The following is a 16860-nucleotide window of genomic DNA, read 5'->3' as shown; positions in this document are numbered from 1 at the left end:
TGTTGTATTAGTGCCTTATTAAACAATCTAAGTACTTCTTCCATCACAGATTTAAATAGAGTAAGACAAGAAAAAAAGAACATGTAGTTGGAAGTGTGAATAAAACTTACAGCTAAACCAGGTGAGCCCTGAGGACCTGGGAAACCAGGTGGCCCCTGTGGAAAGAAAACAGTGAAGGGAAAACTTGTGAGACTTAATTAATTTAAAATCAATTCACACCTTCAGTTCAAACAGGCTTCAACTTGTTCCTGCCAATTAAGTTAACACTGCAAGCACTGCAGGGGAGCTAGTGTGTGTTTCTGTCATCAGTATCTGAGAGGGTTTGTGTGAAGTCCCAGTGTGCGACATTTTCACTGAGACCAGTAGGGGGCGCTGTGAAGTCACGGAAAGCTTCAATTACAAGGCCCTCTCAAGTCACTTCAAATCTAAAATCTTGAGACAAAAACCCAAAAGTGCTGCTCTAAAACAATCATAATAGAAATGAAATGTAATTTTATTCCTTCACAGAAGTACTGACAAACTACTGTGTGGCTGTGAGTAGAATTCACTTTATAGTTTTTAAACATTTTAGCATTTTTATTTTAGTGGTAAGTTGGAAAAAGTGTTGGAAAACTTGAGCACTGCAGTCACATCCACACAGTAAGACCACCTTCAGAGCCTTCTAGTCTCGCCATTAACAGTACAAAATGTGTCTTAAATCAAACTGTGGCAAAACATTCAGGTTTCTCTACTATAAACAATCTTGATGGGAGTTCAGCTTGAGCCTGGAATGAATCAACAAAAGGCAGATATGTTACTGAATCCTGAGGTTTGAAGAAGCCTCACCATGTTTCCAGTTAATCCAGCTGGGCCTCTCTCTCCTTGTTGACCCTGTGATGAAGATAAGAAAAATAAAGTCAGAAATCAATACTGAAAATAAGCTTTGGTTAATTTCCCAGCCTTAGTGTGCTCATTAGAAACACAGTCACAGACTCACCGTCTCTCCTCTTACTCCCGGTGATCCAGGTGATCCTGGAATTCCGGGTGTTCCTGTGCAGGATCGGTCACCCTACGAAGCAAAGACATAAAAACACCAGGAATATGCACATACGTCTGTGTGAATGTGTGCATGTCCTTGGAATCTGAAAATGATCTCAACTGACCACTGCTTGTGTCGCCTGCTCTCTCTGAAGTCTCTCCAAACACTGGAAGCAGACAAGAGAATAAGTTATCAGAGTAATGCCTCACTGCTGGCATCATGTCAGACTGATAGCTTCTCACATCATGCCATGCAAACTTGAATGCAATGCAAAATGAGGGGTTGCCATTTTGCATTTGTCAAAGCACAACAACAAACAAGTCAACTGTACCATTAGTGACAATATGTATGATTCTGGATACGGAGAATCATCAAGTGAAGCTGAAAATGTTTCAACAAGAAACATCCACTCTCACCCTGTCACAGCTGTCCAAGGGGGTTACACCAGGCTTGCCATCGTCTCCTTTTTCTCCCTTGGCACCAGCCATGCCTGGCACCCCCGGTGACCCTTGGGAACAGCCCTCACCACAGCCCTCCTGAAGAAATACGCACACAACAGTTTTCATGCAGATTTCAAAACCGGCATGTCAGAAAGAAAGGAAAGACCAATAAACCCCCATCCCCCAAAACACATTTTTACCCATGAACTCACATCTAAATCCACTGTAGAAGTGGTGTCTTGATGCGGCCGGTCTTGTCCAATGGGGTTCTGCAGAAGGGGCAGGGAGATGGAAAAGTTAATATTCATTTAATAACTTTGTTGCATCAATGACCATTAATAAGGGAAACTTCAAGTGTCAAAACCAGCTCTTCTCTTCCACATTTGACAAACCAAAACAAAGTTTCACAATTATTTCTTTCAAATGCAGTGTTATAGTGTCTTCTGTCTTCTTATGGTTGACAGCAGTAAGGTTTCTTCTGGATATTCAATCAAACATGAGACTAAATTAAAGGTTTCCTCTAAATTCTATGCAACTTATGGCATAAATCTGTCACTAATCCTGTGGGGGATTTTGAGTTCCACACATGACTCAACATGATGAAGACCAGTATGAAGTATGTTTGTCCATTCACATGGGTGATGGACACTGTTCCTCCATGCAATGTCCAGATGCACTGAGGATGAATAGGGGACCTACTCGATTAGTAGTACTCATAGCTGGACGAATGGAAAACTAATCAGGTCAGCTAAATAAAAAAAAATGAAGAAAGGAGTTTTCGAGGGTTGCAGTTTGACTGACGCCAATAGTTATTTTTAATTTCTTACATGGGTGTCTACTAGAAAATGTTTAAATGCTTTAATGTTAAAAAACACATTATTTTTCTCATGTTGCCCATTTCCTGCAAAACTTGTTGCGAAACAGTTCACCCTGTGCCTGAACGCTCCATTTCAGTGACTGTCTCTCTAAGCAATTATACAATACTTACTTTGTACAATATGGGACCTTTAAGACACAAACAATTTCCAATACTAACACAAATCACAAATACCAAATAGCAAAAAAAACAAACAAACATTTAAATCTGCTGTATTTGTCCTTCTATACAATGGCATCCAATATTTGCATTGCACTTTGCTGAGTCTGTCAGAATGTTCTTGAAAATCAGACACTTCACTTTATCAACAGCAAAAAACGTGGTACAAACTGTCACAACCTTTCCAAGCAATATGTCTGTGCAGGCCCATCTCATTCTGTACACTGTCAGGACAAAATGAATTACTGAGGTGGCAGAATTGAGGACATTTCAGCCCTCATCCAACAGGCCTCCTCAGTTTAGAGCTGAAATTTTGTTCGCACCATTGTGCTGCTTCATTTTGTCTCAATTTAAGATTCAATATTCTACAGTGACAGAACATCTAACAGGGACTTACATAAACCCTGGTCTACTAATCCTACTAAAATTATATTTTTATAACACATTTTCTTTTAAAATCAAACTTAATTCACACATCAAAATACAGTGGCCGAGGCTTATTATACCCTCACTGCACCAAATACAATGTTTACTGCCATTAGGCTCTACAGTACATACATACATACAGTACATTATCAACATGAATAACCTCAGCAGCACCCATTTCAACTAATGGTTTAAAAACTGCTGTCGACAGTTCCAGCCTGCACCACAAAAGTTCACAATTGAAAGAGCAGACACATAACTGGCTCTGCCCACACATACATATACACACAGACTGGATAAGTGCAAGTACACATAAATAAAACACAAAAACAAGAGACAAATGCCACCATGGAGTTTTGCCGTCTATTTATAGCAAGTTCTCAGATAAAACTGCTAAGTCCGCAAGCCTAATCACATTTACTGTGAAAGGCGATCTGCTCCCTGTCAAAGCAGTGGGACCCTTTCCACTGAGAGAGTCTGTCAATAGCACCTGGCCTGGTTTCAAAGTCATTACTATCCCATTTGACATTGTTCAAACTGGAGCCATTAGCTAGAAAGGCTATTTTATGCTGTGCGCTATTGGCTGTTAATGGCCTTGCTCAAAAGAAGGTTCTCTCTATAATTATATGTCACCGCGCACAATGTTCACTTCTGCTACACTCTAAAGGGATCTGCCAGTTGTTGACTTTGTGATTTCTCTGAGCAACATGCTGCTATGTTTCAAAGACAGAGCTGTTCCTGAGGGTCCTGAGAGCTATATTGCTTTGAGTGACATAATACCTGCAGAACAATATGGAAGAAAAAAAAGTGCCTTCTTCAAATATTAAGGCCAAACTAAGTCTGGACATGAATGTGAACCTCAGTGTATGGAGTGCAGCGGGTGCCAACTTTCCCACTGCAGTCACACTTCTGATAGGCGGAAAGTAATTATTCTGCAATAGGTTAGAGCTCACACTACCAACTGCTCATTTCTGTGCATCTCTTTGCACCCATGATGCATAGATGCACTCAATTATACACTCTGTGGTCATTTAAACTACTGAGGTGTTGCTTAATATGCAATCAATCAACACCTTTCTGCAGAGAGCTTCTATAAGATCAGTCTCAGATCCTTTCCAGATTTCTCAACTGATTTTCCAGGACCTCCATTTCCTCCATTGAACTACTACTTTAATTCCTGTCTTGGAGGTGAAGTTCCCCTTGAGTGCTGGCTGGAGATCAGCATTGATGTTCCCTTAATGAAATTAAGCCAGCAGACTTGAAAGAAACAACACTGACAGAAAGGAATCCAAAGATAACTTCACAAAACTCTGCCTCATTTCTCCACTTTGTTGGTGTCCTTACAACACTTGCATAAGCGTTATGTACACCCACACAATAATCCATAAATAGATATCAACATTTTATCAACCTCTTTGTAATATTGTCTGACATAAAACCAACCTGTTCTGTGCTTGGTCTATCATCAGCAGCATCCTTTGAATAGTACAATTTCAATTTCGTTTAGGTTACTAAGTAAACTAAGTAAGTACAGTAAATACCAGCTCCTGACAAATCATTTATATATTGCATCATTTATAATAAGGCCCCAGATCACGATCAGAAGATACAAGCCGCCTCTCCTCCTTTTCTCTCTAATTTTACTTACGCTGTATCCAGGCAAACCCGGTTTCCCCGGTATCCCGTCGTTTCCAGGGATACCCTGAAAGAAGGAACTGAGGTTGAACTTATATGTTGCCAATCAAGGGGTAACCACTCCCATCTCCACCAGAGTCAAAGGGTCAGAGTCAAAATGGTAAACACCTCTTCCTCCTTCTTCCACATCTTATAAAACTTCAGAAATCTCAAAATCTGATTTTTCATTCAGCAATTATTACCCAATCAACGACATGACCTCCTCCATCTAGTCACCATCACCACTCCTGATGTCTTTGTTACACCTTTGACTCTTGCAACACAGATCACATTATTTGAAGGTATGCTTGAGTTACAAATTTTATAAAATCGTGAAACTGATTCTTTCAATGGGCTTTGCAATATTGTTTTGAATTCATATTTTAAACAGGACCTTCAAATAACTGTTCATGTCTTGACAGACATTCCCAAAGCTTGCTCAGTTGCTTCCCACACGGGTTAAAGCTTGAAGCACCAGGTGGTTAGTGCGTTCATCATTTGATCCTGGTTCTCCAAACCTATTTTAAACCAAACCAATGCACACATTCAGTATAATATGTCATTCCATTTTCTACATGCATATTTTGGACAACCATCAAGTTGCAAAGCACATCAGAGCATTGCCTTTCTGAAGTATCCCAAACGCTTAAGCTGAAAGTCTACATCATAGGCAGCTTATAGTTCAATCCAGGCTGATTGAGCAGCAACTGAGTTGAACTAAAGAGTGACCCCCTTCACCGTCCAACTGCCCCTTTGTCTTACCTGTGGTCCCTGGACGCCCATAACACCATGAGGCCCAGGAGGGCCAGGGGGGCCGGGAGGTCCTGGTGGGCCCTACCACATAGAAAGACATGGCCACAAAAGTCTAATGTTTAGTCAAACACAACTGAATATTTCAGTGATTTTCCAAATAAACTTGTGCAAGTTAACAACAGAAAGCTTTCAAACAAAGCGCAAGTTATCAGTGAGGACTGCTGGCTGACAGATCAGACCTGAGGCCCGGGCTGCCATGGGTGCACTGAAGTTCCTGGAGCTCCCTGGAAGGCAAGTAGTCAAATCAGAGCAGCACAAACAGGATATACTGAAAGCTCATGGTGGGAAGTTAAGAATAATCACAACCAATGTGGAAAATAAATGTTTTTATCAGTATGTCCCCTGTGGAGTGACAATAAACCCTCTGAGAGTTGTGTTTAGAAACTCAACGTGTATTCAGACTCCTGTTGTGGGGCAACAATTCTCTAAATTCAAATAATTGCATGCCTACACGTATTTATTTGAGTGTGTGTATGTGCATACGTGTACTCACAGGTCCGCCTACACCCGTGTGTACGGGGGCTATGCAGTTGCACTCTCCAGGTTCCCCCTAAAATATACATCAAAAAAAGCTGTGAAAGTGAAACTCTTTGCACATTTTTTAAGCACATGCTGCAAGAAAAACGAGTCCTCATTCAACATTAACACCGCTCTTGTTACTGTAAGGAAGTCAGAACTCTTTGAGCTTTCAGGACACTTTTTGTGCAGATTTGCTAAATCCCGCAATCTTATGCATTACAAAGACACTCAGGACCACAGGGGATTTTGTTTTTCATCAACTTTGAAGCGTTGCATTACATGGATTTGTCTCTTAAACCTTAATGTGGTGCGAAGACACAATGAATGTATGGTACTACGATGAGATAGAAGGTACAATTCTCCTAACATCTATAATAGGATTATCACACATGTTCTCACTACTTTCCACTAACATCCAAATCAGATTTTCACATTATATATGAGCTCTCCAGGATAGCTCCAGACTCTGTATGAATACAGATTCCGAATCCTCTGCAAAATGTTACCTATTTTTACGTGTTCCCTAGCTTTGTTTTCTCAATGTTTTCCTCTCTAACCGTGGGCTCCTGTCCCACATCGCACACCCCTCCCGACCCTTAAGCGCTGCCTCCACCGCTTCTTCATCTTTCCCACCCTCTCAGTGACAGTCTGGACCGGTGGCTCTGATGAATGCGGTAATTAATAGTCGCACACACTCTCTCTTCAGGCCCCTGAAACTCCTCTTGTCTGCCAGCAACAGTACTACTCGTCACCTCTGCTGCTACTCTATCTGTGCCCCGAGGCAGGCGTGTGCATGTGTGTGTCGGCGCATGTATGTGTGTGCGTATGCGCGAGAGGGGGGGCCTGTTGAACCATCTCTTGCGATTACCATCTGTTCCACCCCCTTATATTCAAACCCCTCCAGATCCCTTCATCCAAACAAAACGGTAGACTTACCTTGTCCCCCTTAGCTCCGTCAAATCCCTGCAAAAGGAGGAGACAGCACAAATGCACACACACAAACACACACACAAACACTTAGTTACTCTTGCTTTGTTGTTCCAGAAGAAAGCTCACAGGGCAGTGAGCTGAACGTAGATCAGGGGACAGAGGATGAGATGGGAACAGACATTGCCTCTGTTATGGATTGAGGCAGACATCCTTGGTTACAAATGATGCCTAAATCAAGGACAATTCCCAAAGAAGCTCAAAGAAAATTAAAACTTGCAACAGACACTAACACAGAGGCCAACAACTCAAGTCTGCAGCAGAAATTTCTTTAACAATTTGTCACATTGGTGATGCATATGTAGTTACAATAGCATGCAAATGAAACACACACTTAAGTAAATAAATTAACAAGACAACTCACAGGTCTGCCATCAGCTCCTGGCAATCCTTGAGAGCCAGGGGATCCATCTCTGCCCTAATAAGAGAATAAGAAACAGCGTTTGACAATATAATAGCATAACAGTGTTTGCCCATGTGCTCATATAAAAAGATGCATTCATGTCCTACTGGGGGTCCTGCTACTCCAACGCCCTCAGGCCCCTGTGGTCCTGGAGGCCCGCCATCTCCTCTGGAGCCCTATGAACAATAAACACTTCGTATCAGACAAAATGAGCTACATTTACTTGCAACAGTAAGATGAGCTTACACGGCTCTATTTAATGCTACCTTATCCCCTGCAGGGCCAACAGGTCCAGGCGGTCCACTGCCTCCAGGAGGTCCCTGCATAAAACACACAGATTAGACCGAAATCTCATTTTGTATGCAGAAAAAAAAGACTTGAGAAATATGAAGTGAAGCTTACTGCAAGTCCCGGTAGTCCTCTTGGTCCCTCTTCACCCTATGACACGAATCAAAGAGACAAAACGATATGAAATACAGCAGGTTTCGGGAGTCTGGCGGGGAAACAAAGAGTGGAGATTCGAGCGAGGAAGCCTGTCTAAAAGATGATGTCTCACAGTGGATAAATGGGGAAGGACTGGTTTCCTTGTGTCAACAAAGCAATGAAGATTCCAAAACAAATCAAAGGATTTGAGCAGATTATATAACGTTATTCACAACCTCATGACTTTACTGTTAGATCTAAGAGGCAGGAAAACAGTGATAGCATGGAGGGATATGGTGTTCATTACTGAGATCACAGCAGGACCACATCCATTAAGGAACTGTTGTGTATGTCGGAGCTGCATCAGCTGTCAACATAAAACTTTTTATTGATGCAGATGTTTTTTTATAAAGACACATCAGCCTTACTTGTGGTCCTGGAAGGCCAACGCCTGCCACTCCAGCATTCCCCTAGAGGGGGCAGAGGACAACACAGATGAGAAGCTGTTAGTGACAGAGACACAGTCCTCTGCATGTATTTATAAATCTGATAACACAATAAATGGGCATTCATACCTTGCTTCCCTTGGGACCCACGGGCCCCTGAACACCTGGTAAGCCCGGTTTTCCCTGGAAAGAAAACATGTACGATGATCATCAGTAATTCTCATAGTACAGAGAGGCAGAGGCGAGGAGATAAATAAATAGAAACACAATCCCCTCACATTTTTGCCAGGTTTGCCTTCTCCTTGGGGACCGGGTTCTCCTCTCTCCCCTTTGGGGCCTGGCACGACTACACCATCACCCACCGCAGTGCCCACAGAAGAGCAGCTGGTACAAGCATCACCCTGGGAAAACACAGCAAATGTAAACCATGACCCAGAGACCTTTCAGTCCGCGGAAAGAAAAAGGGACTGCGCAGAAAACTTGGCTGCTACTTTTTTACTCTAGACCCTTTACAACTGATGCAGTAAATGTCAGTATCAAACCAGTCAGGTGCAAAATAAGGAACAGCAAAGTTGATCTGACTCAACAAGTCAGGTTCTCTGTACCTTCTCTCCCTTGAAACCCATTAGTCCGTCCCGACCAGGCTCTCCGGGCAGTCCTGGGGCTCCGGGAGCACCATCATCTCCCTTATCCCCTCGATCTCCTTGTTCACCCTGTTAACATTGCAACATGATGATGAGGGGCCCTGACAGTGAATTCGTCTGTACTGTAGCTCTCACAATGCTTACATTAAAGGTAAACATTTGAGTTTTTGACCACTAGGAGTGCTATGGAGCACTGTTTTTAGCAGAGGTGCACAATATGGATTTGCTAAGCCAATACTAATAAGATAACAGATGATTTCACATTTTTTGTGTTTAAAATGAGTCCATAACATGTAGTTTTCCTGCACACCTGATGGTAAGAATGACTATGATGTCCATCCACACTGGTGACAACATGTCTGGCACTTTAGTCGACCAATATACAGCCGATAATATAAAATTACCAATATTGGACAAATCATTTATCAGTCATGCGTCAGTAGTTGTTATTCATCACTCCCCTGTTTGACCCAAAAAAATGAAGCTATACACCAGCAAAGGCAGTTAAAAAGACTGCTAGCAGGTTAAGGTAAGTATAAAAAAGTGGCTATGCAAATTTTTAATTAGAAAGGAATAAACTGAACCCATTTGTTATACCTCAAGGATACAAACAATACGTTTTGGTGAGAAACACTAAATGTAAACACTTCTTTTGTTTGTATAGAGAACTCCACAGGGCACTGTTTCATTCCCTCAGCAATCTCCTCTGTAGCTGCATTGTTTATGTGAAAGTCAAATACTTTTATATTTATTGGCTAATTTGAGTTTCTGTGTTTTATTGGGAGATTTATTGAACTCCCAAATGCTGATAATGGCATCAACCTCAAAAGTCCTCTATCGGTCTGCCTGTGCTTTGGAGTCCCAGCAAAGTGATTGTGGGAGAGCTTCAATGTAATCTAAGGCAGCCTGGCTCTGTTGATGGCAGATTTATTTCCCAGTTTGTAGGTAAAGTGATCCGAACGTTCCAAAAGACTCTGTGACCTGAAATAAAGCGGAGTGCCTGTGATCTCCTGAAATATTATTCAGCAGTATGTGGGGTGATTTTCCTGCAGACATCCTTGGTCCCAGTAGATGTCAGATCAGTTAAGAAAGTCTGAGTCAGTCTCAAAATGCCAGCGGTGACTCCAAATAGGTTAGGGCTGTTTTGGGTATTTAAAAAACTGCAAACTGCCCAACAGACACTCATCTTAATCGGTTTTAATTTTCTAAGCAAACATCAAGGCTGTTTAATGTGGTGTGACTTTGTTTTTTATAGACAAGATCTGCACAAAACTTTAACAGGAAACTTACCTCGTCTCCAGGTGCACCGGCAAGACCCGGTGGGCCCTGTGTAAGCAAACAGAAGCTGATTTACCTCGGATACATGACGCACAGCTTATTCTCACACACCCGGACTCTCAAACACATGTGCTGTCAGCTACAAGTATCAGGCAAGCCTCTCTATCTGTTCAGGTAAAAATAACTGTTGACATAAGCTAACCACAGAGGCACACAGCATGTAACTGGGGAGGGGTGACAGAAGCCAGTAGAGATTTATTACTTAGTAAAAATTCTGCGGTAAGAGGAGAATCCCTGCATATCCTATTTGTACAATAGGCATTATGGTTGATTCCCCCTTGGGATGAAATCTTTCAGCATCTCATACTTTTCACTCATCGAGATGCTGCTTAATCTTTTTCAATGTGGCAACAAAATGAGACAGCGAGAGGTTGCTTCGCTTATGTAGAATTTGCATGAAGATAAAGACAGATAATTCTGACAGTGGTGGTGCGTGCAGTATACTGTAGACTCTGCCGTTTAACTAAACCGTGAAAAAATAATGTTTCTGCTTCAAAGGGAGCTGCAGCACTGTTATATGTTTGCTTGGTTGTATTGTTTCCTTCAGGTTTTAAAGAACAAATGCACAGTCATGAGTGAAGTAAACAATCAGATGCAATAAAGCACAATAACATAATATGCAATAACTAACAGCACAACAAAAAAGGTGGTGACAATTTATATAATCATGTACGATCATACGGGACGTCAATAACTAAATAACTCTAACATAACGTGAGTTATCAGTGTGACATAGGAAGTACAAACCCGAAACAATCTCACATCAATTTAGCAGCAGGAATTAACAGCCATTGGTTCTTTAGGAGCTCAGAGAGCATCATACTGCCCTCTAAAGGAGGGAACAAGAAAGTCATAAGAGAGCCTAACCGTTCATCATAGGAAATCTGAACAATCTGAATGAATCCAACAATTCATACTGCGTGTTTCTCTGTGTCTGTAGTATACAGTGTCATGAGTTCAAGGATAGCATAAGTGATGCTTCTAGTCCTTCTTCTGCCAGACCAATCTCCTTGTTTTGCTTCCATTGCAAGCAAGACAACAACACATAGTATAAATACTATGTCACATTGTAAATACCAAGTTCATATTGTAGATACTATGTATATACGAGCTAAATTCTATTTCTTATCTCTTATTATATTGTTTATTTTTTACTTTCTATTATTGTTTAAGTGTGATACTGTCCTTTGGCTGCTGTGACTAAGAAATTTCCCCATTTGCGGGACAAATAAAGGAATTCTGATTCTGAACACAAACATTTAAAGCAGATTTAAAGAACCTAAATTCAATTTGATTTAGCTTCTCGATATTCTTCTACAGGCCATCTTTTTATCACAATCTCACCTGTTTGCCATCAGCTCCAAGACCTGGAGGTCCGGGTGGACCTGGAGGGCCTTGTTCTCCTGGCTTGCCTTGTGTTCCCTCAGGCATTTTGATGCCGGCAGGTCCGCTACCAACCTCTGCCGACTGGCAGATATCACACTCGCCCTAGGTAGGGGCAGTGGAGTCAGGAGGTTTAATATGCATGAGAATGAAGGTGAAGGATGCAATGAGCAAAGCATACGTCATATGATTACCTTTTCCCCCTTCAGGCCAGGAAGACCGAGACCAGGCAGCCCTTGCTCTCCCTGCCAGAAGATAAATATAATATTAAAGTGCAATGAAATGGAGTTATCAGAAAATATGCACATGTAGATGCGTTTCTAAGCAACAACACTGTGGGATGCTTGCACATACAACACGTAGAAAATGTTAAATATCCCAATGAAGAAACTCAGCAGGATTGAAACTCAGTCAGGTTTGCAGAGTCTCATTTCATGATCCCCTTTAGCTGAAAATAAAAATTCCTATGTTTGAGATGGTTTCTTATGGGTGAAGCTTTTCCTGTATATACTGCAGTCATACAGTATTATATGTTGTTTTGCACTAATGTAATAGATCCAGCATAAACTGTGTTTGGTAAATTTTGATGGCAATCAGCAGGTTTTTAAATGCTGATATGTACCAATATATATTGAGAATGAAGGGACAAATGTTACTTGAACTTCTGTGCTTTTAACCACATACTGCACATTGATTATTTGGGACACACACATGTTTCTCACTGGAACTCCATGGGTCATGTTAGCTAGCTGCAGCCTGACAGATGTGTAAAAGTGCGGTAGAAATTATTTCAAAATAAGAGGATGGGTGCCACGTACAAGTATATCGCTCAACCTTAATTTAAATGGTGTCCATCGCGATTGTTTGTAAATCGTGACTTGTCCTAATCATGTAGATCATTTTCTAAAACCAAACATTATTGACTTAATAGAAATATCCTGACTACCAAAAGACAACACTAGACCCTTCTTTCTCTAAAACCATTGAGAGTAAAAAACCACAAAGCAAAGTTCATCACTGTATTCTCTTGCCTTCATGCCTTTCTGTCCATCCTTGCCAGCGGCTCCCCTCGGTCCAGGTTTTGCCTGTCATGTGGACACAGTCCATTTAACAGCGTCACCGAATTAGGATGTGAAACGAGACATTCTGTCCCAAAGAACTAAATCTGAACTTACCGGCTTACCGTCAGCTCCTTTGTTGCCTGCGTTACCCTGAAGACAAATTTTGTTGAAAAAAAAAAAAAAATTACTACAGTCTGAATTTCACAAATTGATAAAAATGGATGGTTCTTTTAAATTGGTAATTCGCTTTTCATAGCAAGGAGCACCCTACGGGCAGCCACGTCAAATGATTGAGGTTTTTCACTACCTAAGCTTTGCACTAATAAGTTCCCTGCTGAGTAAAATCCCCACGGCAGACAGTTTTGGGCCCTAAAATTAGCGCGCTGCTGTGATTATCTTCCTCATGAAGTCTATTAAGAGCCCCATTCAGCAGCCAACTGAGTGAGTTCCCCTTACGTAAGCGCAGTCTGCTATTGAGGTCACCTACTCTCAGCTCTGATTCTTTTTATGTTACTTACTTTCTCTCCTCTAAGGCCAGGTGATCCTACTTTTCCTGGCTCCCCCTGTGGAGCAGAAAAAAGCCAACGATACATCATTTTAATGAAGGTGCTTATCACTGCTCGCACATGCAAGCAAACACACTTACGTTAACAAAATCAGAGAATAGACGTAGAGTCAAAAAAAGCAGTTTTCTTCTACCATGAGTGTTAAATAATGTTTAGACTGTTGTTGTTTTCACCTTGGTTGTGTTTCTGCTTTTCGTTCGGCACAACAATCACATTAATTCTTACTAGAACACGCTAACCTTCTCCCCTCTCTTTCCGATCCCGGGCTCTCCCTTCTCGCCCTTCTGCTGCAGGGTTTGGGTCATGACACCGGGGAGCAGGTTAGCGGGCAACTCTCCCAGAGTGGGGCACACAGAACATGGCTCCCCCTAAAGCAAAGTCGAAGGCAGATCAGAGGTAGGTCAGAGAGAGTCTCCAAAGAATTATCCACACAAAGATTCATTCAAATGATGTAAATCAACCCAGAAACGTTCTGGTGCTCCAACACAGGTGCAGCTAATGCTACGTAAAAGATTATGTGAACAGCGTTAGCAATAAAAACAATGTTTAGTCCGCTAATTAGGGTATTCCATCAAGCTGACAGCAAAATAAAGTAGTCCTAACAAGTAATTGTTTAACCTCGAGCCTAATAAAGACACAGGGCTGACCTTTTCTCCTTTGGCGCCATCTGATCCTTGTTCTCCCTGAAGAATACAAACAGCATCAGAGAAGGCAAATTAGTTCCAGCTCACCCTTATGAGCGTGTTTGCTTTGGGATCGCTCAACATGGCATTGGAGGCATACATAGGCATATGTTGGGGTATTAGTGCGTTCATGTGCTGTCGGAATAATCGGAAGAACGTATCTCCAACCGGGAAAATTCACATAAACGCTCCCCTCGAGTCGGAGCAACAACTCTTGGTACACAAGTTTGCTAAGCTGACGTCATATGGCGCTAGACATGCAGCATATACCATCACTGTGTGAGTGGGTAGTTGTGGGTGAGTAGACCTGAGCGCCTACTGAGGTGTTCGTGTATAGAAGTGCTGAATTTGGTCTCTTTTTGTTTTGTGGAGTTTAGTGCATCTGCTTTAGGAGAGAGCCTTCTGCACTGCTGATGTTAGCATATCTAAATGTGTAGGAATGCAGATGAGCGTGTATAGGTCACGCTTTCACAGAATATAAATACACTATACACAAATAGCTGTACATGAATGAGAGGCGAACTTCTTACCTTTGGTCCTGCCTTGCCTTCAGCACCTTCAGGCCCCTAGTAGATAGAGAGGAAGAAGAGGGGAAGGGAGAAGCAGGGATGAGCTAAAAGTAAGCGTGTTGTTAGTTCTTTCTGCTTTGTTAGAGTGCGGTGATATCTCCCTTTCCCTGCTTCTCCTTATGCCCTAACCAGGTATGACAGATGGATGCTGACATTATTGGAAATCGTTGCACAGAGAATCTCATAAGGCTCTAGATTTATATTCTTTTCCCCCCACAAATCATTCCCCATTTCACCTGCTGGGATAAGTGGGAAGATGCAGAATGAACAGAAAGAGAAATACAATGCAAAGCATGTCGATTCCTGGCTCACCAGAGAGAAAGAAAGAGGCGCTAAGATTATATTCACAAAATGACCTTTGCCTTGGAGAATAAACTTTTGACAGCCTATCAGGCTTTCTCTCCTCGGGCTGCTGCAGAACTGTGAGAATTACAAGGCCAAATACAACCCCAAGGTAAGAGTAAACGCCATACCTTCCCTCGGAATGATAAGAAAAATAAAATACATCCACTATCAAACATGTGCTCAAGGTTCAATCGACGGCTACAGCTCAGACTGTTTCTACGACTCCCTAATAAAACAGGCAGCAAGATCGTAAAAATGTTAAGCTGAACACTCAGGGCACGCTCAGAATACATTACAGTATGACATTACGGTCAAACTGTTGTTACTTACAGGAAGACCTAGCTCTCCGATTCCTGGTAATCCAGGCTCTCCTTTAGGGCCTGGCTTCCCTGGAAGAGCTACTGTGTTACCCATATCTGCAGGCAGCACGGGGCACACTTCGCAGGGGTCACCCTGAAAATTGAACGCAAGTCAGACAAAGTCATATGTGGATGAGAGAGAAGACACAGGCATGCAGAAAAAGAGATTATAGACAGCGTGGGTACCTTCTCTCCTTTATACCCTCCTGGTCCTCTTGGTCCCTATGAAAACAGCAGAATCCCAGTTGAACACTGATCGGATCAGCTCACAGTTTGTACAGTGGAATCTCATGCATACATTACTGAATGTAAATCAATATCTAAAAGAGTCTCTTACGGGATCCCCTGGCAATCCATCTTCTCCTGCAGGTCCTGCATCTCCCTGTAAACACATGTCACTGCATTTGTCTCAAGAATATTGCTACAGTTACCGTGAAAACCATCATTTTTTTACTTGTTGAGTACTATTCAGTACTGGTCACTTTCAGGTTTGCTAGCCTAAGAATGGTAAGAATTCCATGCAATCCTTTAAGTTATGTTACATATACATTAAACCACACAAAAAAGAGAACAGGGGGTTCCTTAAAGTCTTCTCAATGAGCTCAAGTGCTCCTTCATCACTCACCTAATCCACCAAGTTCAAAAAGTTGGATTACAAACTGGATGCTTACCAGCTCATTTAGCACTGGATGCTAAACTGGATGTTGCAGCTGTACCATTGACGTTACTTGTAGCTAGCTACCCATTAATTTTAGCTACATTTTTTATTTTTTCCTTATTCATTTAAGCTAACGTTTTAACTGTTTACTCATTCATTTGAGCTAACTTTTTAACTTTTTCATTAATGTATCCTATCTGCTTATTTTAGCCATCTATTTCAACAGCTAGTCCGTGGCTTTTAGCTAGGAATTTCAAGTGAATTATTTTTAACTATTTCGAATGTTTAGGCATACCCATTCTTTAGCTAACTATTTTCACTGTTTGTCCATTATTTTTTAGCTCATATTACTTACTTACTTATTACGTTACTTTTTGCCAGCTATTTCAACCATTTATCTCTTACTTTTAGCTAACCAGTTTGACTATTTCAACAGCTAGCTAATTTGCTACGTTTTCATTTGCATTAACTTTGAACTACTTAACCATTACCTTTTAGCTTACTTGTGTGCTCACTTGCAAACAATATTTTGTGCACCCTCAAATACAACATGTTGTGTTAATGTGCTACAACTGGCTCGGGTTGACAGGCAGCTTACAGCTCAGCTAACTGGTTATTGTAGCTCACTTAAAGAATATTATCACAGTAATAGTAAACCTACCTGGTCTCCTTTCGCACCACCCGGTTCACCAGGAAGGCCCTGGCAGGAAAAAAAATATTTTCAAATTCCTTTCTTTAGACACTCTTGGGCATTCGTCAAGGGCAATGAATGCTGTACCATATCCTGCCAAGTCCTGCCCTCAGATCTGAGAGCAGCATCTATTAAAAGTACTTTTTGGGCTATGTAAGGGCATTAAAATAATCAGTGAAATGACACCATCCAATATAGGCTTCCCTTTTTGTTCTTCCAGAGTTCTTAAATTAAAAATCACACTCACTGGCAGGCCTGGCTTTCCAATACCTGGCAGGCCTGGAAAACCTGGCTTCCCTGGCTCCCCAGCCAACCCTTCGGGACCCACCAAACCTGGTTTACCCTGGGAAAACAGGTTCAAAACAGCTCTATTAAACC

General features: G+C 41.7%; 1 protein-coding gene across 3 annotated transcripts in view; it reads right to left on the bottom strand.

The window, feature by feature from the left end:
- The window catches only part of col16a1 (collagen, type XVI, alpha 1), a 71896-nt gene that overhangs the window by 13119 nt on the left and 41917 nt on the right, over positions 1 to 16860 (bottom strand). For 2 of the 3 annotated variants that reach the window (XM_084379771.1, XM_084379772.1), the window contains 33 exons: positions 16730 to 16825; positions 16453 to 16491; positions 15471 to 15515; positions 15320 to 15355; positions 15105 to 15227; positions 14391 to 14426; positions 13825 to 13860; positions 13417 to 13545; positions 13130 to 13174; positions 12726 to 12761; positions 12582 to 12635; positions 11745 to 11795; positions 11512 to 11655; positions 10120 to 10155; positions 8791 to 8898; positions 8464 to 8586; positions 8315 to 8368; positions 8168 to 8209; positions 7719 to 7754; positions 7583 to 7636; positions 7424 to 7492; positions 7278 to 7331; positions 6863 to 6889; positions 5901 to 5957; positions 5587 to 5631; positions 5357 to 5428; positions 4569 to 4622; positions 1671 to 1727; positions 1435 to 1554; positions 1143 to 1184; positions 977 to 1048; positions 826 to 870; positions 111 to 155 (listed from right to left, as the gene is read on the bottom strand). In XM_084379771.1, coding sequence (XP_084235897.1) covers positions 111 to 155; positions 826 to 870; positions 977 to 1048; positions 1143 to 1184; positions 1435 to 1554; positions 1671 to 1727; positions 4569 to 4622; positions 5357 to 5428; positions 5587 to 5631; positions 5901 to 5957; positions 6863 to 6889; positions 7278 to 7331; positions 7424 to 7492; positions 7583 to 7636; positions 7719 to 7754; positions 8168 to 8209; positions 8315 to 8368; positions 8464 to 8586; positions 8791 to 8898; positions 10120 to 10155; positions 11512 to 11655; positions 11745 to 11795; positions 12582 to 12635; positions 12726 to 12761; positions 13130 to 13174; positions 13417 to 13545; positions 13825 to 13860; positions 14391 to 14426; positions 15105 to 15227; positions 15320 to 15355; positions 15471 to 15515; positions 16453 to 16491; positions 16730 to 16825 — 2082 coding nt within the window. The remainder of the gene's footprint in view (positions 1 to 110; positions 156 to 825; positions 871 to 976; positions 1049 to 1142; positions 1185 to 1434; positions 1555 to 1670; positions 1728 to 4568; positions 4623 to 5356; positions 5429 to 5586; positions 5632 to 5900; positions 5958 to 6862; positions 6890 to 7277; positions 7332 to 7423; positions 7493 to 7582; positions 7637 to 7718; positions 7755 to 8167; positions 8210 to 8314; positions 8369 to 8463; positions 8587 to 8790; positions 8899 to 10119; positions 10156 to 11511; positions 11656 to 11744; positions 11796 to 12581; positions 12636 to 12725; positions 12762 to 13129; positions 13175 to 13416; positions 13546 to 13824; positions 13861 to 14390; positions 14427 to 15104; positions 15228 to 15319; positions 15356 to 15470; positions 15516 to 16452; positions 16492 to 16729; positions 16826 to 16860) is intronic. The other variant, XM_084379773.1, reaches the window with a different exon arrangement.

Source organism: Pagrus pagrus (genome assembly GCF_965226575.1).
Source record: "Pagrus pagrus genome assembly, chromosome: 17".
NCBI lineage: Eukaryota > Metazoa > Chordata > Actinopteri > Spariformes > Sparidae > Pagrus > Pagrus pagrus.
This window is presented reverse-complemented; position numbering and strand designations above follow the sequence as displayed.